Source organism: Mesocricetus auratus, unplaced genomic scaffold, assembly GCF_017639785.1.
Source record: "Mesocricetus auratus isolate SY011 unplaced genomic scaffold, BCM_Maur_2.0 Super-Scaffold_100020, whole genome shotgun sequence".
In the NCBI taxonomy this organism is placed as follows: domain Eukaryota; kingdom Metazoa; phylum Chordata; class Mammalia; order Rodentia; family Cricetidae; genus Mesocricetus; species Mesocricetus auratus.
The window spans coordinates 22,883,088-22,907,499 of record NW_024429201.1 but is presented as its reverse complement, the minus strand read 5'-3'; the positions used below and the strand labels follow the sequence as shown (position 1 = coordinate 22,907,499).

The following is a 24,412-nucleotide window of genomic DNA, read 5'->3' as shown; positions in this document are numbered from 1 at the left end:
TAAAACATCTGTCTCTTGGAAACTAAAGGCTCTAACAAACACCTTTGCTCCGGGCGTTTTCCAGATCTTGTGTCTAAAACCACTGCAGGCAAACCTTGAATGTGTTGTGCTGCCTTTGGTAAGGGCCAGGCTATGTGGAGGTGTTCTTTAGCATCTGAGCTATGATTCCCCTCAGAAGCATGCAGAGACTGGAGTAATAATGGCTGCGTTACTCAGTGTGAATGTTTGATACATAGGCTTAATTTCGTCGGAGTAGAAAGGGCAAATATTAAATTGCTGTGGCTGGGTGGTTTTAGAAACATACCAGGGGTACTTCTAAATAATAGGTTCCATTACATTTAAATATCTATTGAATAATGCATCACAGTCATAAAAATCCAACCAATATGCCCATATGCACCCTGGATTATAACAATGTAAGGTAAGCTAAAGAAATGAAGCATTTATTTAAAAGAATTACATACGCCTCTCTAACAGAGCTTGGTTCTTGCTGGGAATCAATGCAGCTTCACTATTGTGAAATAAAGATTTCAAAAGCAAACTTCCCAAGTTCAGAGGAAACCCTCAACCTTGGCTGGAGTACCATTGCTACATTAATACTGTCATCTTTTGAGAACTGACAATGCTATACATTATATTTAGGGGGCAGGAACATTTTATGATCTGTATGTGTGTGTGTGTGTGTGTGTGCTATGCCTATGTCTTTTTCATGCCACAGATGAGAGACCCACTTCCTGATACATGAGTTCTCCCACTGAGCTACAGTGCCCGTGTGTAACATGATATTTTGATACACAGGATGCTTAAACTGTGGAAAGACTAAATCAAGCTCCTTAGAAACCACTTATTCCACATACTTGTCAAGTGGTATGAAGTTTCACATAGATGGGAGAGACAAGCTTCGGGGACCTATTGCACAGCTGAGCTGACACAGGCCTTTGGTGACCTTGGAAACGACTATCCTGTGTTCACAGCTGCTTGTTAACTACAGATTCCAGCACCCAGCAAGAAAATTCAGAGGGCTCCTAAGCCACCCCTTAACTTTCATAAAGGATTTAGTATTGGGCCTCAGAATGCTGCTGAGGGCATGGTGAATACTTTCCAATGACGGAGGGTTAGATATCAAGGCTTGGAGATCCCCAGGGTGCAGGAATGAGGACAGACTGTGGATTCTTAGTTGGGGACTCACAGTGCTTCTGTATTTCTGGCATTTATACATCTTATGCTTGGGCAATCCATATGAATACTTACTATGAACTCTAATGGAACCCTTAACACTGGTTTCCCCCTTTTTTTTAAACCTTAGGTACAGGAAGCTGTATCTTCTATCTTCTAACATATCCTTCTTGTTCTTCTTCTTCTTTTTTGCAAAGCACTGTGTAAATAAGGCTTATCATTTATCTTTTGCATCAACATTCACCACCACCCCTTCCCATCACCCCACCTACAGTCAATGTGTTTTTTCAATCAGAGATTAGGATGTGAAAAACTCCTCAAGTAGGCTGCATGTCTTCTCTTAATATAATAGCAACATGGTCTAGTCCTTGCTTCTTTTTTCTCTCCACTCTGTGCTTTTATGCTTTTAGACCCTGCTGCCACAATGTTCTTAACTGATACAGGGATTCCACACTTACTACATAGTCATCACCTAGTGATGGGCAGCTGGATTGGCGATGATCTTTTTTTCCCCACAAGCAATATTAGTATGAATATACCATTCTGCATGGCCTCTGTGGGTCTATATATGCATTTCTCTGGGCATATTTGAGGAGTGGTGTGTACTTGATCAGCATGTATATATTTTTATAAGTATCGTCATATTTTTCTCTTGAATGAGTATACCACATAATAGTCCTCCACATAAAACAATCTTAATTCAAACTCTCCTCCCCCAACCGCTTTATGATTCCTCTCACTTTTTGTTGTTGTTCTGAAAAAGAAAAATCTCAGGAGACTGGAGAGATGGCTCAGAGGGTAAGGGCACTAACTGCTCTTCCAGAGGTCCTAAATTCAATTCCAAGCAACCCATGGTGCAATGAGATCTGGTGCCCTCTTCTGGCCTGTAGGGATACATGCAGACACAATACTGTATACATAATAAATTAGTATCTATCTATCTATCTATCTATCTATCTATCTATCTATCTATCTATCAATTCAAACAGCTTTATGCTTCCCTTCACTTTTTGTTTTTTTGAGAATGGCTTTCCCACCATGGGTGACAAGTACCCTTAGATTTCACAGAACCCCTCTGCAACCTGTCTGGTCACCTCAGCCTTATTCAGGACATCTCAGTGTTATTTAAATTACAGCCATGTTCAGAGCCTTTTCTTCTAGAAACGCCCAAGTTCATAGGGACACGCCTTCTGATACAACAGAGTGCCCAAGAATGCCCCACACCCTACCTGGAGCAAGGCCACAGATTCACTTTGAAACTCAAATGTGAGGCACAGGCTGGAAGATGAGGCAGGAGCAAGAGATACATGAAGCTTGAGACTCTGTTCAATAACAAATCCTCAGCAGCTGCATAGCCATGACAAGACCCCGGTGCATGATGGGTATAGCAGCAGGGCTCCTTATGATTCTGCCAGGCTAGGGGATTGCTTCTGCAGGACCACACTCTTCTGGAGGGGAGTTCTTTCACATCAGCAAGCCTCATTTGCCACAACAACCCCCAGGGTGGGAACCCACTCCCAAACATGGTGAGTCACAGGGCAAAATTCAGCTCTCAGCAGCACAAGCTCACGTAATTAAATGAACCAACTGAGAGCAAAGGGCTTTTCTAGCATTTTGATAAACAAAATTCTGAGACCAGACTAGATCAGACACTGCATTCAATGCCATGGAGGTCACAATAACACTTGACTTCTGGCTTCAGAGTTGAGCAATTTCTAAGAGGACCAAAGGCACATAAAGACACATGTTCATCTTTTATTAAGATTACAAAGAAAACTCTGAGGCAGAGGACTGTGTACATTGGACACAGGAAAGGATGGAAGGAAACCCCAGCAAGGCTTTGGGTATATAGCTCCTTCTTTTGGGGTCCATCGACACTACCTTGGAGTTAGAGATGTGGCATGCTGCTCCCACAGTCTTTCTTTGTATTTTCTCCACTCTTGTCCTAGCCAGGGGCAGCCTTGAGTACAAACCATACACAGCAGAGGCAGAGAGGGGACACGGTTCTGTGAAGAGCTGGCCCGACCACTGCTTCCTGCAGCTGTCCTCTGCCTGGCTAGCCCCCGAGGACCGCCTGTGGTCGTGAGTTTGACTTTCCTCAGCATCAGGAGATAAGGGTTCTGGAAACCTTCACATGTCACCAGGGCCATTATCATGCGAGGTGTCATCACCCTTTCAAGTTGGCTAGCTATTAAACTGTTGAGCAAAGTGAAGTCAGGACTCCTCCAACCCCTCATCCTCCAGTCCCTCTTCCTTCCCCATTCCTCCATTTCTTATGTGACCTACAGGTGACGTGAACCTGCATACACTTAGTATCTTCACTGTTAGGGCAAAGGACAGAGGGATCCACAGTGGCTCCAGCGAGGTGGGCTTCCTAATTCATCAAAGTCTTTGATGAAGGGGTGCTGTGTAGCTATGGGGTACAGCAGGGATGATCTGCAATCAGGTCTTGACTCATTGCTGTTACCCCAGATGAGATGTTTCTCTGTGTAGCTATCTTAGCCCAGAAGCTCTGCTGACCAAAGGGGTGGCTAGGTAAATATTTTCAGGCACAAAGCACAGCATTATACCTTTACCAAATAACTTAAGTGAAGACCTCACCCCATTACTGTCCAGGGAGACAGTCCTAGAACCCACTTCTTCACTGGATAATTTGAAGATTAATTTTTTACATTTTGTGTACGGATGTGTCTGTGTCGGTGTTGCTGCACTTGAGTTCAAGTGTTCATGGAGGTCAGAAGAAGGCATCGGATGTCCTGGAACCAAGCCACTTCAATGTGAGGCTCCAATTTAGGTCCTCAACAAGAACTGTATGCACTCAGCTGCTGATCCATCGGTTCAACTCCCATTGGATAATAGACAAAGGAATATATATATGCATATATATATTATACACACACTCATATATGTATGTATGCATACATGCAAGCACATATGTGTGTGTGTATTCATTCTACTGCTCTCAACCAATTCCCAAACTTATGTCAGTCATTTGGTTAAGATACCCCATTAGTTACAGGGAAGCCTAGGCAATGAATGAATACACATGTGGTTTAATTATTCAATTCCTTCTACTACCACAAGATTGCACAAGAGCACTGTTTAAGATCTGGTATAGCCATTCTGCTCTGCTTTGACCATATTTTCCTCTTGTAATATTCTCTCTCCTTGATTTTTGCTGGATTTTAAGCCCAACCTCTGCCACTTTTTACTGCTCAGACTTACTGCCAGGTTTTGGCAAATGTACTATCAGAACCTCAACCAACTCCTGTGTTTCTTACACATTCTACAGCAAGATGAGCTGCATATCTGGAGAGACACTTGAAGGCTATAGAGAAGAAGGAACAGTAAATGGGAGACGAACTTCAATCTGTCCTCAAGGGACCTGTGTGGTGTTTCAGAAAAGACCAGAAAACCCCTAAGGAAGAAGTACCTTCCAAACTAGAACAATTAGGTCCCCCGCCATGCTTTTAAACTTAAACATCGTCTCTTTTAAAAGACCTCTTCAAGTAAGGCTCTATTCTGTGTGGCTAACTGTGTATCTCAGGTAAGCAGTCATATAAGAACCTTAGGAGTGCATGTGTGACAAATGACACATTTGCTAAGATAGTCTTGGATTATCTTGACACCCTCTAAAGGCAACTCTGGACAAAACTAAGGTACTTTGATTTTGACAGACAGCTTCTCACAACATAATCACCAAATCAGATTCACACAATATAATCATCAAATCAGATGGTAAGAGAGTAACTCACACCAATGCCTCTTAAGTTACGTGAAAAAATTAGGTTTGGCTTAAGTTGTGTAAATGAAACAATATTATGTGTCCCCAACTGCCAGAGAAGGGTAACTCTACAACTTTTTACTTTAACAATCTGGAATAGTTAAAAGATAATTAGAATTTCTGAGGACCCCACCATACACATGGAAGAAGAATGATAACCAAGTTCATCAACTTGTACTGTAAGACACAAAGGAAGAATTCTCTGCTCTTCTGCAAAACTCCATTTCTTGCTTCCCAAGACAGTTCAGCAACATTCAGGGGAGTCTGAGGAATGATCACAACATGCAAAAAAGGGCATCTTGGGATGGGCTGGCTCTTTATGTTCCTCCAGGTGAAAGTAGACTTAGAAATAAAGCAGTTAGTTCACCAGGACTTGATAATGACACTAATTGTAAGCCTTGGGTGAGGGATCTAATTAGGTTAATGCTGAACTCAACCTAGCAAGGGTATTTTTAGAACAGTTCTCAGAGAACACTGCCCCAACCTCACATGTGTTTTGTCTACTTCAAAATATGGAAATACGCACAGGAAGTTCCTGCAGATCACACAATTAAGGCAAAACTTTAGAGAGAGGATTATCAAGTTAGGCTTAGCAGTTTGTATCAGACAATAAAAAATACTAGAAAAAATGATTATTGTGCTGGGCAGTGGTAGTGCACACTTTTAATCCTAGCACTCGGGAGGCAGAAGCAGGAGGATCTTTGAGTTTGAGACCAGCCTTGTCTACAAGAGCTAATTCCAGGACAGCCTCCAAAGCCATTGAGAAACCCTGTCTTGAAAAACCAATATATATATATATATATATATATATATATATATATATATATACACATATATATATATATTGCCCAGTGCTAATCAAAGGATAGAGCTGTTCTCTAATGGCTGGGTGGCTTTTTCTGAACACTCTTTTTCTTTCTCCTTCCTTCCTTTATTCCTTCTTTCTTTCTTCTTTTCTTTTTTTGCTAAGATCAGTTAATGGTGTTGTGGATTGAATTGTGTTTTCCAAAATTCATAGCTTGAATGCTGTATTGTAGTATGACTGTATCTGAAGATAAGGCCCTTAAGGCTTACTGAGATCCTAATGGTGGTGCCCTTGCCCAGTAGGATTGTGGTTTTGTAAGAAGAGGAAAAAAGAGCCAGATCTTGCCTACTCTTGCCATGTGAAGGTGCAGCAGGAAGATGCCTGTCTGCCAGCCAGATGATAGCTTTCATCAGAACCAGCCCTCCCTGGAACCCTGCCTTGGACTTTTAGCCTTCATAACTTGAGAGAAGATTTGTTGTATAAGCCTTCCAGTCAGTAGCCTCCACCCCCAAGAAAAATCGGAGGCTGAGCAGACTAATAAAGATTGGACATGCAACCCACACTCAGAGGCTTGCTAAAGCTGGATTTCTTTGCATAATAAGGAGAGCAGTGTGAGAGTGGGGTCAGGGTCCTAAAGAAAGGAGCAAGCAGTTCTCCATTCCATGCTGTGCATGGAGGGGACCAGAAAGACCCATGATGCTTTTGAAGGAAATACCAGGTCACACAAGGGTTTCCCACACTCTGGGCTGTGAAGTGTGTGATACAGAAGCCTCTGTGTTTCTTATGAACTCTTCAGTATGATGCTATTTAAAATAACAAAGAATCCTGCAAGTGTCTAGATTTTTCTCATGCAGAATGAAGGCTTTGCACAGAGCTATGACAGCATCGCTTGAACCAGGGAACAGATGCCATCAGCCAGATATATTACAGGTACAATGATTCCACATACCCTCTGTGCCATCTTTTGGGACAGTCTCTTAACTGTGTTCCATTTGGGGTATCATATTGAAGAAATGAGGATCAAAATATTGTTTCTAATCTTCCATGGTATGTGTCACTTTGGAAATCATTTCTATGCCATAGGTTGTCTCTTAAAACAAAAAGATAAAGACATGAATTCCTTTCCTACCAAGATCAAAAAGAATAAGATAACCTATATAGATTTAATAATATATGTGAAAAGGGTAGTACTTATTTTTTCTTTTATTTTAAGCAATTGTAAACTCACATAAAGTTATGAAAGTAGCACAGGGAAATCACACATAACCTTCATCCAAATCCTCACAGTGGCTAAACTTACACGACTTGAGTAAGATAGCTCAGACAGGAATCTAGCAGGATGTTCAGCCATCCCTTTGTATCTGTAGAGGATGGTTTCCAGGACTATGTGGACACCAAAATCTGTGGATGCTCAAATTCCTTGAATAAAGATGGCATAGCTTTTGCACCTGACCCGCACAAATCTCCCTGAGTACTTTAAAAATCTTTATAGATTACTTTAAATATGCATAATACCACAAATGCCATGGAACTACTTGTTATGCTGTATTGCTTGGGAATAACATCAAGAAAAAATCTGTAGACAACCCTTATAGATTCACTCCTTCCTGGATATTTTTATTTTAGGGTTGGTTGATTACACAGGAATGGAACCTACACATGTAAAGGACTGAATATACACAGGTCTGTATCATCATATCATGTGTAGATTTATATAACCACTACAGAAATCAAGACGCTAGAATATCTTATTATTGTAAAATATCCTTCATGTGCCCCCAGCACTTGGTATTGCTGTTCACTTTCAAAACAAGCTTTAATGCTACAGAATGAAGTGCTTTTTCTTAAGGCAAAACCCAACATCTGAATACTCACAATAGAAGCAAGTGCCTACTTTTTCTTACTGGGGATCAAGTTCTCCAGGATTCTTGGGGGATCTAGTCTACTGGTTGGGTTCAGGCTCACATTTACTTTGAAGAAGACTTAGCTGTCTAGTCACCTATGATCTGAGGACCAGGTAAGTCTGAAATGCTGCAGAAGGACCATTGTCTGGGGATCTGGAGAGCCTAATATCTACTCTAAAACCAACATACAAAGTTCTTGTTTACTCAAATGATACACACCCTTCAAATAGTACCTGGTTCCTTCCTGACACACTTCAAGATGTATGAAGAAAGATGCAATCCAGAAGGACAATATTTTCATATTAGATTGTAAATGTAGAAACATCCAATATTTTACAGAGAAAAATGAAACAAACAGCAGAGATGGTCACTGTCCCCTCACATTTCACTGTACTATCCTTGCTGCTTGGAGACTACATTGCCAAGACTCTCTTGCAGCTAGGTGTGGTCATTTTTGACAGGAGCACAGGCATATCATATCCGTCTATGTATTTCCTGTTTTGTGCTGCCCATAATATTCATCGACTAACAAAACTATGCTAGAAATGGTGAGACACTTAGAAGAAACTGGAGTCTTTGGTGATGACTATTGAGCTATGACACTGACTCTGGATTGCCTGTAGACAATCTTATGCAATAGAAAACAAGTTTGTTTATGCCTCTTTCTAGTTGATTTTTCTTTATATCTAGACAAGTCTAATTTTAACTGACGTGAAGAAATAAAATGTAGGAATTTGGACCCAAGGTCCAGAGGCTTCTTTGGGTTCTGAAGAAAATACCATATGATTTCTAGCTTATGTCCTCATACCCATTTAAACTTTATGGCAGTGATTATCCCTGTCACCTGCTGCCAGATGTTCATACATTTTACTAACTATACTTGACAATAGTTGTTTCATGTATAATTCTACTTTTGCATACAAAGACACTATACTGGAAAGAAGTCTGTAGACTTCAACTGTCTGAGGGAAGGATGGCATCCTGGTCACAAAACTGTAGTGCCACCAAGCAGTGATGGTAGCACAGGGGCACACAGTTCTGCATGTCAACATCAAAGCAGGAAATCACTGTATTTTATAACCTTGCCTTCTGTGTGCCCACTGAAAATGAACTTATCCTATAAGCCACTGGGTTCCAGGCCACTGGGGTTCTACAATGTTATGTTCTCTGGATTCCCTTTCTTTGTCTTAACTGTTAGCTCCCTCACCTACTCCCCATCTTTTGGGCAGTGTCACATGCCTTGTCTCATTCTTGACCTTTCCCTGTAGTTTCTGTCCTCACACTAAGCATAGACATTCAAGGCCTCTATGGTAGGAAGAGAATCCCACAGCCAACGTCGGCACTGCTGCTTGGCTTGTTTTCTTGTGGTGCTGAGGATGGGCCCTGGGGCTTTGCTCATAGAGGGTAGGAGCACAATCTCTGAGCTGTATCCTGAGCCCCCTTTTGCTTAAGTATTTTTGGGACAAGCTTTCATTAAGCCCAGGATAGCTTTGAATTCACTCTGTAGCTTGGGGAAGTCTTGAACTTGCAACCCTCATGCCTCAGCATCCAAACAGCCAGGATTACAGACTTCCACCATTAGGCCTGGAAGTGGTTGCTGATTTTGAGGATATTTACTGGGGATTGCCATGGTTACCAGGATGACTCCTTGCTGGAATGCTGACTGGCATCGGCCAGGAGTACCAGAGTAGCATTTGTCACAATTCCTTTCTTCTGTAATCCAAGGGATGCCTCTGTATTCCTCCCCAAAACAGTCTTCTCTCCCTTCCTCCTGAGTATGAAAGAGAGGCACCAATCTCATTCAAGCACAGCGTGATTTGGACAACTTGGGAAGATGTGTATATTCCAGCCCACCATCTCTCTGTGGCTAAAGGCAGGGAAAGGGTGTACCGAATGGACTTGGGCTGTGCAGATGTACTGTTTGGTTCTGTGATGTTTGCAGTGAAGGGTTAGCCAGACACAGCCTAGGGGGCTATTTGGTGCTGACTACAGTGTGAGTGAGCATTTAGGACCAGGGCTCCTCATACTCAAAATCCCCTCCCTTAGTTGATTGAGCGATCTTGTTCCGCTCTGGGATGTACACAGCAGAAGAGAGAACACCTCATCCAAGCAGAATGACAGGGAGTGTAACGGAGCAGACAGCACTGCGGGGAAGCAGCAGCCCCTGCATCAGGGGCCTCCCTGAAAGCTTCAGAGAGGACCAGGGTGATGAGTCAGCCCCGTTCCCATTTTCTGCTGAAGGTAATTGGGTTTCCATTAAAGGCTGATGTGTTCTCATTACCGGAGCGTGTGCAGAGGGGAGAAGTGGAATGTGGGGAGGACTTTTCCATCAGAGCCGTCCGTCCCTGCTGCTGAAAGCACTGCTTGTTTCCACCCACATTCAGTGGGAGACCATCACCTCAGCTAGAACAGCTGTCCTAGAACAGAGAGCCCATGAGGCGGAGGGAGGAGAGGAAAAGGAGCTCTGGAGCGTTGCTGTTGGGAATGGGCATGCGCAGCTACCACAGCCAACAGCGTGGAGAAGCCTCAAGAGGCTTGGCCCTGGCTCAGATGGTAAAGATGCCTGCCACCAAGCTTGTTGACCTGATTTCCATCTCCACGACCCACACGGTGCAAACAGAGAACGGACTCTTGTAAGTTATCATCTGCGCTCTACACATGTGCGTACACACATGCGCACACATATAACAATACATAAATGAATGAATAAACATATGGATTATCTCAAAAAATATGCCTCAAGAGTGTAAAACTAAGTGCACACAGGGTCCAGCCTCTACTGGGTTTACATCCAAGAAAATGGTAGCAGCATAACGAAGCCACCTGCAAGTTCCCATTTGTCACTGTGTGATTCACAGGTGCTGACAGAGAATCAGCCTGGGGCTGGTGGGATGGCTTAGTGGGTAAAGATGCTTGCTGTGGACTCTGGAGTTTGGTTCTCAGAACTCACATGGTAGAAAGAGAGAAGTGATGTGCTCATTATGAACAATATCAACATAAATATTGTACTCCACAGATAAATACAACTATGGCAATAACAACTTTGGAAACAGAGGAAAGCCTGGCCTGTTTCTTTATGTGCTGATAGCCAGTTTCCACTGGGATCAGAAGCCTGGGAGTGAGAATGTGTGCCCAGGATAGCACATTCCCCACATCTAGCTGCAGCTGTTGTGAACACCTAGTGTTTGAGACCAGGACATGCTCCCTGGCTTTACTGTTCCCCCTCCCCCCAGCCAGTTGGATAGCCCAGCAGCTCCTGAGTGCAGGGGTGAGTAAGGGAGATGCCTGAGAACATGACAGAAAAGCCTGATGCTTCCTGAGACCTAGTTAGCTGGTGGGGGAGGGGCAAGGGCAGGGGTAGGGGATGGGGAGGAGATGGAGACTAAGGCAGGGTTTCATTGTGCAGGCCAAGCTGTGTTGAAATGTACTGTGCAGCCCAGAGGGATTTGAACTTAATGGCAATTCTTCTGTCTCTGCCCTGCTTAGTGCTAGGATTCTAGGTGAGCGAATTTACGCTGGAAGCCTTCAGATATTAGCAACTACCTGGCTCTGGGTAAAGCTTCAGCTTTGCCAAAGACTGATAATGTGATGGAAAGTGGCATCATTATCTGATGCTGGTATAAAAAACAAGGCCGATCCCATTATCTAACATTAGCTCCTAGCATTAGCAGCTCCTGTCTTAACTCACCAGGCCATGAAGCCATCAAAACCCCCCGGGTGGTGGATCTAACTGCTCAAGAATCCTTTCAGAACCCTTGGACCAAACTTAATATCTGCTTTGCCTTGGAGGCTTGTGTGGAGTCAGTGTATCTCAGTGAAATCAGGCTCAGGCTCCCTGCTGATGGGTGCCCCATAGGCAGGAAAGAAGCATCCTGAATCAGGGCAGTCATGAGAGCCTTGTGTGCGTGAGCCACCCAAATGTGCTCACTCATCACCGAACCACATTTTCCACATGGATGTGGATGATCCACACGTTCCCTCCAGACCAAACCTTGTCGTTGGTTTGAGAAAATCAATATCTAACTTCAGGTCCCTGCACTGTGCTCTCAAATGCCTTCATACAGCTCCCTCCAAGCATAGTGGTCCTCAAAGTTCTCATCAGTGAGAGAGGATGGAGTAGCAGAGGAGGAACACATGACCTGCTACTGTTTCTATGGGCTTCTGGATCATTCATACAAAGCCGAATTTCCAGGGAAAATACAAAGCTTTCCCCTAAACATTGAATTCTCTAATTTCTTTAAAAATATCTGTGCATTTATTTTATGGTGTATGTGTGTGTGTGCGCGTGCACACGCGCTCACCTTGGTGTCCATCCATTCCATGTTGAGGTCAGAGAACAGCCTGTGCAGTCAGTTTTCTACTTTCACCATGTGAGTTCCATGTGTCTAACTCAGGGCATGACAAGAGCTTTTACTGGCTGAGCCGTCTTGCATGTACACAAAGTTAGGTTGTGAACATTAACTATATATAACTTGTATTTGTCAGTCATGCTTACTTCATGCTAGGAAGAGTAAGAATAAAAACAGCACTGAGTCCTCAGCCTAGAGAATCTGATTTGATTGTGGGAAGTGGAAAATTTACTGAGAACATTTACATAAAAGTGTGCTTTCCATAGAACGATGTGCACAATTCTTAACCATGTGGCTAAGGGATTCTTTGAAGGCACCTGAAAAAGGCCACCCATGGGACAGCAGCCTCATCTGCAGATACCTCAACATAGGAGCTTTTTATTTTTGAATTTTAACTTTTAAAAAGCAAACAAAACTCTTCAAATCCAAGAGCGCAACAGTGAGTCTAGCAAATGTATTTTACAAGGATCTCCCTGCTGGTTCTAATCTGCAGACAGGACTGATTGCGATAATTTGTTGTCGGTTCCACCCTTATGGCCATGGGAAGACTTCAAGAAAGTATGGCCTTAAAATTTTAATACCCTGTGACTGATTTACTATCCATGTCATTATTTCTCAAGGTTCCACTCACATCAAAATTAAAGTCAGTCCCAGGCATTTCATTTTGTTGTATTCTCACTTTTCACAAGTAGCTTTGTGATTTGTGACCTCTTGTACCATTCCAGCTAGAGACAGATTAGTTAGAGATGGATTCATCTTAATAGATGGGTTAGTTACAGTTGAAGTAGCTTGCTCTTTTGATATTAAAATGAAAGAGCTTACATATGCTGATTCCTGTGGGGTAGCCACTGATGGCGGGATGTTCTCAGGACATGCACGGTTGCAAGACGGGAAAGTATAAGGGGAGTCAGAAGAGCTGAATCCTTAGCATGGAAAGCAAAAGAAAAGCAATTATATGAGCAGCTTGCAGGAGCTCATATATGGCCTCATTTTCGAGGCCAGCAGATGAGACTCTGAGTGATATGATGGGAAGGGAAGCCAGGAAGGGATCTGCAGTCAACCCAAGGAGTCAAGGAGCTCCAGAGAGAGGTTTGGCTACAGCCAAGGAATGGAGGTGTCCTGAGAGGATGGGACAAAGACAAAGGCTGGCTTAGATAGGGCTAAATGGGGGGGGGAGATTGGAGGGAGGGAAGGAGAGAGAGAGACAGAGACAGAGACAGAGAGAGAGACAGAGAGACAGAGAGACAGAGAGACAGAGAGAGACAGAGAGAGAGCTATCTCCCTGGAACCCATGCAAAAATGATGAATGGAGCTATACTTTTGCCTGCCCAGAAGGTGCCTTACTTTTTAAGGATTTATTTGAATACTTTTAATTACTTTTATGTGTTTTTTGTGGTGACGGTATGTGCATATGAGTGCCACATGTGCCCACAGAGGCCAGAGATGTTGGGTACCCATGGAGCTGGAGTTATAGACAGTTGTGATCTGTCTGATGTGGGTGCTTGGAACTGAACTCAAGTCCTCTACAAAAGCAATGAACCATTTCACTAGCCACAAGTACCTTACTTTAATTGCCACAAAGGCTGTATGTGGGTGGACCAGCAATAGCTCTGAGAACCATGGACAATAAGGCTGGACTTTGCAAAAGGTCTGCATTTCCTTTTCCTTCTCTTGTTCCCACAAACCATTCTCTCAAGTCTCTCCTTGCTAATCTGAACTGAGAGGGGCCTGGACTCAATGCTGCTCTACAACCTAAGGTACTAAGGGTGGCTGAGGTCCTCAAGGTCCAGGTAAAGGAGACATCTCTACTTCCTTGGATGGTGGCAGAAGACAATTCTCATGGAGGAACTGGCCGCACAAAGGCACCTTTGGCCCAGAAACAACTGGAATCTAAATTTGGGTTCTTGCATAGAGCAGGTCACCTGAAAGACATACCACAATTATGCACCCTGTCCTCTGGCTAAAGGCTTGGTGGACTACTAGACCATGCCCACGGACTATGAGATTTGAAAGCTCCCCACTGCTGAACTCATGGAGTGCAGGGGGTATGGTGAACCTGGAGGAGGCATGGGGGCTCTTTACCCTCCCCATACGTCTTCACCTGGCAGCTCACCCGTATCTCTGTGACATCCTTGATAATAAACTGGGGAGTTCAAGGTAGGCATTTTCCCGAGATCTGTGGACCATTATAGAAACCAATGGAACATGAGGAGGATTTCTGACTGGCCAATCAGAGGAGGCCTGGACTTAGAGCCGGCATCTGAAGCATTGGAAACGAAAGTGGCAGTCATGCAGGGTTGAGTCCTCAACCTGTGGGACCTGACTCTGAACCTAGATAGACAGTGTCAGAGGTGGGTTAGACTGAAGGAGTCCCAACTGTGGGGACAGTGGTGGCTGAAGTGACCAGAAGCACTGTGCAAGAGTAGCATAGGAGTCTTGCCTTTTATCCATTTGCCCAAAGGACCATTTGACACAGTCTTAAGTTATACAGACTTTTCCATGGAGAGCAACGCCTCCTGAGCATTATGAATGGCAGACACCTGATGAGGACATTACTGTCCCCAAGCCAGAGCGCAGGACAGAGAGGAAGCAGATGGAGAGGGAAGCTGACACATGGCCAGCTCCTTACCATAGTGCGGGATGATGGCCCAGGCCATGGCCGAAGCGTAGATTCCGCCAATCATCCAGAACATGCAGAGCCAACTGAGGTGCTCACCCCGCTTCTCCCGGGCTAGGACTTCAGCAAAGTAGGAGAACACGGTCGGAATGGCGCCTCCAATCCTGCCAAGAAGTGAAGTGCAGAGAACACATAAGACGGGGCCTGGACAGCTAATGTAAAGCTGACTCTAACAACACAGTCTCTCCCACCACTGGCATAGCAAGCAGCGTGCATACTCTATCATTTTATACTGACCACAATGAACACAAATACTGCCCCATCCAACTTGAACTTGGCAGAAGGTGGAAGCGGTACCTCACTTATGTGGCTTACAGGGTCACTTGCAATTCAGATGGGGTTTGTGCTCAGTGTTGGGTAGTCTACATGATAGTTACTAAAATTACAACATTCTGGTGCTTTTTAAATAAGCATCTTAATTGATTCATTAAAACAAAGAGAATCATTGTGATGTGTCGCATCCATGTGACTGTAGGGAACCTGTAAATACCTCTAGGGGGGCTGTCCGCCATCTTTAGTCCCTTGCCACTACCCTAGAGCAGTGGGTCTTACAGCCTGATGGGCTGATGTGCTGGCATATTGACAAACTCACCCCCTCGATTGGTTCTAACTTTTATCCAGGAGATAGGACAGCTGAGTGAGTACAAACAAAAGGGTTTGCACCATATATATACCAAATATGATCCTTTGCTTATTCCTCTGACTTAAACAAAAAAAGATTTTACTATATCTATTTATTTGTGTGCCTGTGTGCATATGTGTGTTTGTGAGAATCCATGGAGACCAGGAAGAGAGTGTCAGGTCTCCTGGAACTGGAGTTACATGTAGGTGGTTGTAAGTCACCCATATAGGTCCTTCAAATTGAACTCAGGTTTTCTAGAAGAGTAGCAGGCATTCTTAACAGATGATGAGCCACCAGAAGACTTGCCTGAATCACTCTGTGCTCAGGCAGTGACCAATTCTGTGGTACATACCACACACGCTCCCTGTAGGGGCAGAATTGCTTGGAGGGGGACAGATACATTTCTTGAATTTGCCTGCCATAGGGGTACCTTTCGTAACTGGGACAAAGTAGCCCAGAGCCCTGGAACCTTCTATAGGATATCTGTTCACTAAAAGATGGGACAGGAGTTTGTCATGGGACAGGCTGGTTAGAGAGTAGTGGGCCAGGAATCACTGGGGAGAATTTTTCCATCCCCCTAGAAAGGGTAGTTATAAGAGCTGCTGGCTGACTTGAAGATACTGTATGACTAGCGGGTAAACTACTCACGTGAAAGACTCTCAGGTAAGAGTCTACACAATTAAAAGTTGGTCTAGTTTTGTAGATGAATCAGATTTCATCCTAATTTCAAAAAAGTCTTGACCCAAAATTTTGGAACAACTGTCTCAGAAAATATTACTTATATTTGCTTCAAATTATTATCTTAAATATATTGTTTTAATCCAGGTGGTGGTGGCGCATGCCTTTAATGCCAGCACTTGGGAGGCAGAGGCAGGTGGATCCCTCTCAGCCTGGTTTACAGAGTGACAAGGCTGCACAGAAAAACCTAATACAAATACATGAATCTTACATATGTATAGATGTTGGGTCATAGATGCTACAATAGAAAGAGAAGGTCACCTAGATGCTAAGCCTTCATTTTCCAAAGCAGCAGAGGGGTTCAGCTTTCTTGAAAAAGACTGACCCCCAGCTAGCTCACTCCAGTTCTTTATTTAAACACATACAAGGGTAAATGAGGCCGGGAAAGGTCCTAGCTAACCAAGTTATCTTGCTCTTTCTTCCTGTGAGAACAGACAACCCACACAAATCCCAGTTCCTTTTGATTATGGCTAGCCAGGAGTGTTTAGCCATGTCTGCCAGGACTGTCTTAGAATCAAGGTTGGTACAGCTGCAAGCTCTCACGTAGCACCTAGTAGAGACTCTCCAGAGGAAGAACATGTTTTCAAGGTTCAAGCAGTCTCAAAACTATTTCTAAGCCTTTACTGATCAACTCAAACACAGCAAAGGCTTTGCTGAAACATTTCTCTCAAAGCCAGACACAAAGGACTTACTATTACATTTCACTACACACACACGAAACAATATGACTAGGGTGTAAGGCCAGCACCTAGAGATATAGCTTAAACGTGTGCATCCCTTCATTTATGGTCCCACAAGGTAAATTGCTATTGACATTTCAAACAATGTAATGTCAAAGAGTAAAACATGTCCACCCATCTGACAACTGATTTCTGTTGAGCCTTTAATACAATAAAGGACTATTAGTCATGCCTTCAGCAAATGCAATTTAAGGAAAGGTCATTTCGCAGCAAATTGGCCTGACCAAATGAACCATAGAGTGTATAATTCTTCAAGTTAACTGAGAGGTCAAAATATGGCACCATTTTAAGTATCTGGCCCCACTGACAGCGATGCTGTAATCATCTGCTAGTGGACATGGGCAGACTTCTCAGTTAGTGTACTCAGTCTATGAGCTGTGAAATCAATTTAGCAATATATACAGCATCTTGGAAAATTTGGTAGAAATGAAAATATTTAATCACAATTCAAGCAATAGGAAAAGCATACGTTCATTTCATGAAACCTTTATTTCTATAAGCATTTGTGGTGTACATTAAATATATATAATCATGTACCATATACATAGTATCTGTCTTTCTTTTATTTCCCTCTCTCCCTCTAACCCCCTCTCTCCTTTCCTTCCTTGCTTGCTTTTCTAGTGCCAGGGATCAATCCCCAGGCCTTGTGCATGCTTTGCAAGCCGTACACCACTAAACAGTATCCTCCAGTCCCACAGTGCATTTCCTGGTAAGAGTCAGCAGTAAGTCCCTTGCTTAAAGGCTTCTTTCTTTTTCTCTAGGCTATGAATACCGTGACTACCTAAAATTCCTAGTGAAATACCTGCAAAAGTATTCTGATGAAACATGGTGATTAACATGGGCAGCACCTAGGTCCCAGTCCACCAACCAAATTCTCAAACAAGAAACACACATCATGGTAGGCAGTGAGAACTGATGGTTCCATAACACAGTGGACTCCTAATTCCACTTGGCTTTTTTGAAAAGCTCATGCTAGGTCTCTTTTACAATTCAACAATGTCTGAACAGGTTTCGAATGATTTCATTGCAACACTCAATTTCAGGGGGAAATAGAATGTGTCCTCCACAAATCATTTCTTGCAAAGTCCCTGTTGTGTAGCATCATCCCCAGCTGCGTGTGTGTGTGTGTGTGTGTGTGTGTGTGTACGTACATTAGTGTGTGTGAATATGGGTGTGAATTTGAAGGTCTGAAGACAATACCTGGTATTGGTCCTTGCCTTCCACCTAGTTTGAGACAGAATCTCTTTATTGGTTGACTTTCCATTGCATATGCCAGGGTAGCTCTCCTGCAAGCTTCCCTCAGTTCTCACCTTTCTCTATGTTTGCACTGTATATCTGGATTTCACAGGGCTTTGGGGGATTCAAACTCAGATCCTTATGCTTGCACGCATGGTAAAAGTATTGCCCACTGGGCCATATCTCTAGCCCTAGCATCACTTTTCAGGGCATAAAATAAGCTCTAGTTTTGACTGACTCTTCACATCCTAATTAATAGTTCATTAGGATTCTAGACACTCTGAAAGGAACAGCTATAACTCATACTTTGTGAAAGCAAAATTACATGCCAAGATATGTCAGGCACCTTGAAACTGAGATAAATGTACTCCGACATGGCTACAATTTTAAGACTGCCTGTTAGTTTTCAGTAAGTCAGAGTTAAGAGGAGAAAAATACTGTATTCAGTAATCAAGTTCGTCTTGATGCATTGCTTTTTTTTCTAAGGTGGTCCTTTTTGCATGGGTGATTCTCAGTCTGTTTGTTCACCAGGCTGCAAAGATCTCTCATGAAGGCTAAATGAATCTGAGCAGTTAGTGTGGGATGATAGTAGATCCTTTGCAACATTCTCTGTTCTCTATGATCTATAACATGATCCAAACACTCACTCTCTTATTGTGTGGTGGTCATTTATTTTAGGGAAAATATTACCATCTTCTGTAGCCTGCTCTATGCAGAGGAAAACCACGCCTTTGTGCTGCCATGTTGCCTGTCTCTGATCTTTCATACTCCATTCAAGGTGAATGGGGAAACTGCCCAGAACATATCTAGCTATTTAGAGACTGTGAAACCATACCCCTTTTCCATGTTGAAGTAGGTTCACCAGCCACCCTGGATGGTGCTGTTCTGATGACTTAAATATTCTGGAAAACAAGGCACACACACCTTCCTAAATCAGTCTCACCACAGAAGAAGCTGAAGACACTGCGATGTAAGGGCTGGGCCAGCATATTTCCCAGTGTCCCTGAGTTACCGCGTGCCTTAGTCACTGTGACCACCCTTTCCTCAAAAGCCCTGGTGGTCCATATCACAAGAAGAGTTCACTTGGGGCTGACCAGAAGATGCTGGACAATCCTGATGGACAGACATTCTAGGAGCTTCTAAAACACTTGGATGTCTTTCATAAAAATGTTATAGTTGCAATAATTACCATCAATAAAAAATTTTTGATAAGATACAAAGCAGGTACATTTATGTCCTGTAAATATAATTTAGTTCCTACAAAAACTGATGATGGCAAGATAAAGCCTCTTACAGCCCAGCCTCAAATGTTTGCAAATCTAAAAAAGGTTTTCCATTGGTGTTTAAATTCAGCATTTTCAGTGAGGGTCAAAACAGAATCTACCATACAGAAAAAAACAACAATAATAAACAATGACAAATATGAACCAAGAGAAGGTGGAAATGGAATCCTCAGTCACTGTTGGTGATAATGTAAGTTAGTCAGTCATTATAGGAATCAGTATTCTAGGATTCCTCAAAAATCTGAAAATAAAACTACTTATACAACCCAACTGTACTACTTCTTGGTGTTATACCAAAGGAATCTAAGCTGGCGTACCACAGTGACACCTGCACATCCTGTCTGCAGTGACACTGCTCACAACAGACAAGATATGGAAACAGCTGTCTATAAACTATTAATATAGTGGGTTGGATGATCTTTTCTCGGGGAGCTGTTTTATTTGGGAATGAATAACGAAAGTGTGGCACAAATTCACCATGGCGCTGTCTCCAGCCATGAAGAATGAGGTTGTGTAATTTGTGGATGACAAGATCATTCCATTAGCAAAACAAATAAGACTCACAATGATAAATAAGGTATGCTTTTCCTCAAATATAGAAATAAATGAACAAAGCAGTACATTAACGCAAAAGCAAAAGGAAGATATTTTACACTGTTTGTGGCTATTGTAAAGGGTGATGTTTCTCTGATTTCTTTCTCAGCCCTTTTATCATCTGTATATAGTAGGGCTACTGAGTTTTTTTCAGTTAATCTTGTATCCTGCCACTTTGCTGAATTTGTTTATCAACTGTAGGAGTTCCCTGGTAGAGTTTTTCGGGTCACTTATGTAAACTATCATATCATCTGCAAATAGTGAAAGTTTGGGCATTTTCCTTTCCAATTTGTATCCCCTTGATATCCTTTTGTTGTCTTATTGGTCTAGCTAGAACTTCAAGCACAATATTGAAATGCTATGGAGAGCACTAACAGCCTTGTCTTGTTCCTCATTTTAGAGGAATCATGTTGAGCTTATCTCCATTTAGTTTGATGTTGGCTGTTGGTTTACTATATATTGCTTTTATTATGTTCAGGTATGTTCCTGTTATTCCTGATCTTTCCAGGACCTTTATCATGAAGGGGTGTTTGATTTTGTCAAAGGCTTTTTCAGTATCAAGTGAGATGATCATGTGATTTTTCTTTTGCAGTTTGTTTATATGGTGGATTACATTGATAGATTTTCGTATGCTGAACCATCTCTGCACCCCTGGGATGAAGCCTGCTTAATCATGGTGTATGATTTTTCTGATGTGTTCTTGGATTCAATTTGGCAGTACTTTATTGAGTATTTTTGCATCAGTGTTCATGAGCGATATTGGTCTGTAGTTCTCGTTCTTAGTTGTGTCTTTGTGTGGCTTGGGTACACAGGTAATTGTAGCCTTGTAAAAAAAGTTTGGCAATGGACCTTCTGTTTCTTTTGTGTGGAACACTTTGAGGAGTATTGGTATTAGCTGTTCTTTGCATTTCTGGTAGAATTCTATAGTGGTTTTGTCGTGGAATATCTTGTTTCTTCATCTATAGTGATTGAAAGTTTTGCTGGGTATGGTAGTCTGGGCTGGTGTCCGTGGTCTCCTAGTATTGGTAGAATATCTATCCAGGACCTTCTGGCTTTCAGAGTTTCCATGGAGAAATCATGTGTGATTCTGTTAGGTTTTCCTTTATATATTACTTGGCCTTTTTCCTTTGCTGCTCTTAATATTCTTTCCTTATTCTGTATGTTTGGGGTTTTAATTATTTTATGCCAAGGTGATTTTTTTGCAGTCCACTCTATTTGGTGTTCTGTAGGCTTCTTGTACTTTCATTGGCATGTCTTTCTTTATGTTGGGAAAGTTTTTTTCTATGATTTTGTTGAATATGTTTTCTGCAATTTTGAGTTGGGTTTCTTTGCCTCCTTTGATAACTATTATTCTTAGGTTTGACCTTTTCATGGTGTCCCATATTTTTTTGTTAGGGATTTGTTGAACTTAAACTTTTCTTTGGTCCATTAACCTATTTCTCCTAGTATATCTTCAGTGCCTGAGGTTCTCTCTTCCAATTCTTGAATTCTATTGGTTATGCTTACATCTGTAGTTCCTGATCGTTTACCCACCTTTTCTAATTCCAGCATTCCTTCAGACTGTTTTTTTTATTGTCTCTATTTCATCTTTCAAATCTCAAACTGTTTGAATTTTTTCTTGCAATTTTTGGTTTGTCTTTTTTTCCATTTCTTTAAAAGGTTTTCTCATTCCTTCTTTTAGGGACTCTATCACCTTCATGAAGTTGTTTTTAAGGACATTCTCTTCTGCTTTATCTGTGTTGGGATGTTCAGGTCTTGTTGGTGTAGAGTTCCTAAACTCTGGTGGCATCATATTGTTTTTTCTGTTGTTGAATGTGTTGTTATATTGTCGTCTTTCCATCTCTTCTTCCAGTGGGTACAGGTGGGGTCTCTTCCTTTCCTGGTGGGTATGAGTCCAAGGTTCTCTTCTGGTGGGTGCAAGCAAGTCCAATACTCTAATGGGTCTCATGGTGGGTTCATGTATGTCTCAGCACTCTTCCCAGTAGGTGGGAGCTGGATTAGGACAGTGCAGTCAGCAGACTGCTTGGTGATCTGGGGGCGAGTCAACCTGCCTGCAGTCTCCAGGCCAGGAGATTCCAGAATGGGCAAGCGAAAGTGGGGCCCAAGGCAGGACTGTAGCTCACCTCTGCCCTGAGTGGAGGCAGGAGTAGCCCAGTTATCTCAGCAGGCTCACAGTTGCTTGGTGAGCCAGGGGGCAGTTGACTTGCCTGCAGTCCCCAGGTCAGGAGATACCAGAGTCTAATTATTTGTTTTTATGATGGTGTTTACCACATTAGGATATGGTGTCTGAGAACACATCAGAGATAAATATTTTAATGGAAATTCTCACAGTTCATGTATCAGTAGCTCTTTAAAGTGGTTTTGTTTTGTTTCATTTTTTCTCCTTTGACCCAAGGCTGTGGATGGCTACAAATGTCTAGAGCTATCTAGAGGCAATGTGAATTGTTACAATTCCAGGGGTGCTTTGGGCAACAAGGAGGTAGAGGTCGGGGAGGAGGCTTGGTATCTCTCAATGAATAGGACAGGCCCCCAGGAAGAAAGAATTATGCAGTCCAAAATATTAACAGTGCTAAGGATGAGAAACGATCATAGTGAATGGGGATTTGATGTGAAAAACATAATTGGTTTCATAGTTTAAAAATCCACACTGCAAGGATTAAATAATTATCTTTTATACTCTTCCATGGGTGAGAAATCCTTAAATTCCATGGAAACCTTATTGTTTGTTATATCATGATATCTAGCTATTAAAAGCTGTTCAAGGTCCTTTCTTTGAAGCTAATCTGTGATGGAGTGTTTACATAAGTGAGCAACCAGAGCAGAGGGTTCATAAGAAACTTCCTCAATATCAGACATTAAGTCTCTCTTATTAGCTTTCAAAATGTCAAATCTTAATTATCTTTGGTAGTAGGAGGCATAGAAGGAATAACCATTAAAATCCACATTATACAGGAAGAAAATTATCTAGCAATACATTCATATAAATTTGCACAAATGAACATGAATATTGATAACTGGCAGTTTGGAGTTGGGAAAATAAAATTTTAAATAATTAATAATATTAATTTTAGTAAGTAACACTGACTTTAGGTTTTAACAACAGTATATATATATACATATATATATATATATAAAACTATAAGAAAAGAAATTACAGATTCAAACACATTCCTAGAGTAAGTTGTAGCTTCTCCCAGTACGCAGATATCAGGTGTGTGTGTGTGCACGTGTGAGTGCGCATGTGAGTGTGTGTGTGCGTGTTAATTTGGTGCTTATCATAGGACATATTTACTTATTTTTCTCAATAACCCAAGACGAAGTCATGAGAGGGACACTGCAAGATGAAGAACATACAAGCATTGCAGATGAGGTTCCCCCTCTTTTGACAAATGTGAAGCAGTTAGGTAAGTTGAATCAGATTAGCATAGCAGGTGATCAAAGATATCAAATTACTTTCTGCACAAGCTTGATTGTCTTGACCCTCTCAATGCTCCAGTCCAGATTGTGGGGGGGGGGTGGGTGGGTACATTCTTCCTGACGCTGTGCCATATTGAGTTATACTGACTGCTATGACTTGATGAGTTTTGTTCAAAGGCCCATGCACTCCACTCTTTATATCCAGCCTACCCTGTTTTGACAGGGCGCAGAACTTATGAGGTGGAATCTAGTTGGAGGTGTCATGTGCTTTGGAAGTATTTGAACCAACATCCTCCAATCTTTTAAAAATGTTTCTTCTGTTTGATACATCCTTTCCCTTTACTCCCTCCAAACTCTCTCATAAACCCCTCCTTGCCCTCTTTTAAATCCATGGCCTATTTTTTCAAGAATTGTTCTTACATGCAGATATATATGTATATATATGTATGTATGTGGTTGTACATATGTATATTCCTAATTATAACCTGCCCTATCTGTATACTGTTGCTTGTATGTATGTCTTGAGGGCTGACTATTTGATATTGGGTGGCCAATTGGTGCATTCTTCCCTAGTAAAAACTCCTGCTCTTAGTTTCCTTAGTTGCTTGTATTCTTTGTGTTTGGTTGAGCCTCCTGTTTTCCCCCCCATTCACTTTGGGATGTCTATTGTTGTTGTCATTGTTCAGCTCATGTTTAGGTATTTAGGTTGGTGAGATGTTATGGGTGTAGTTTCTGACATTACTAGGAGATACAATCTCACAGCAAACTCCCTGATCCTCTGACTCTTACAATCTTTCTGCTCCTTCTTCTATAATTTCCCCTGAGCTTTACTTATGGGAGCTGTGTTGTAGATTAATCCACTGGTACTGGGCTCCACAACTCTGCATGTTGATTGGCTGTGGTTTTCTGTAATGGTCTCTGTCTGTGGCAAAGAGAGGTTTCTTTGATGAAGGGTGAGGACTACACTTACCTGTGGACATAGGGACAAATATTTAGAATGTGGTTAGGGATTGTGCTGGTTTAATAAAGTGGTGGTTGTAGGTTTTCCTCCAAAATCTATCCTTTTTACTTCCTAGCGTCCATGAGG

At 42.3% G+C, this 24,412-nt stretch overlaps 1 protein-coding gene across 2 annotated transcripts in view; it reads right to left on the bottom strand.

The window, feature by feature from the left end:
- The window catches only part of Sv2c (synaptic vesicle glycoprotein 2C), a 178,420-nt gene that overhangs the window by 66,501 nt on the left and 87,507 nt on the right, over window positions 1-24,412 (bottom strand). For both annotated transcript variants that reach the window (XM_040728894.1, XM_040728895.1), the window contains one exon: window positions 14,648-14,799. In XM_040728894.1, the coding sequence (XP_040584828.1) occupies window positions 14,648-14,799 (152 nt within the window). The remainder of the gene's footprint in view (window positions 1-14,647; window positions 14,800-24,412) is intronic.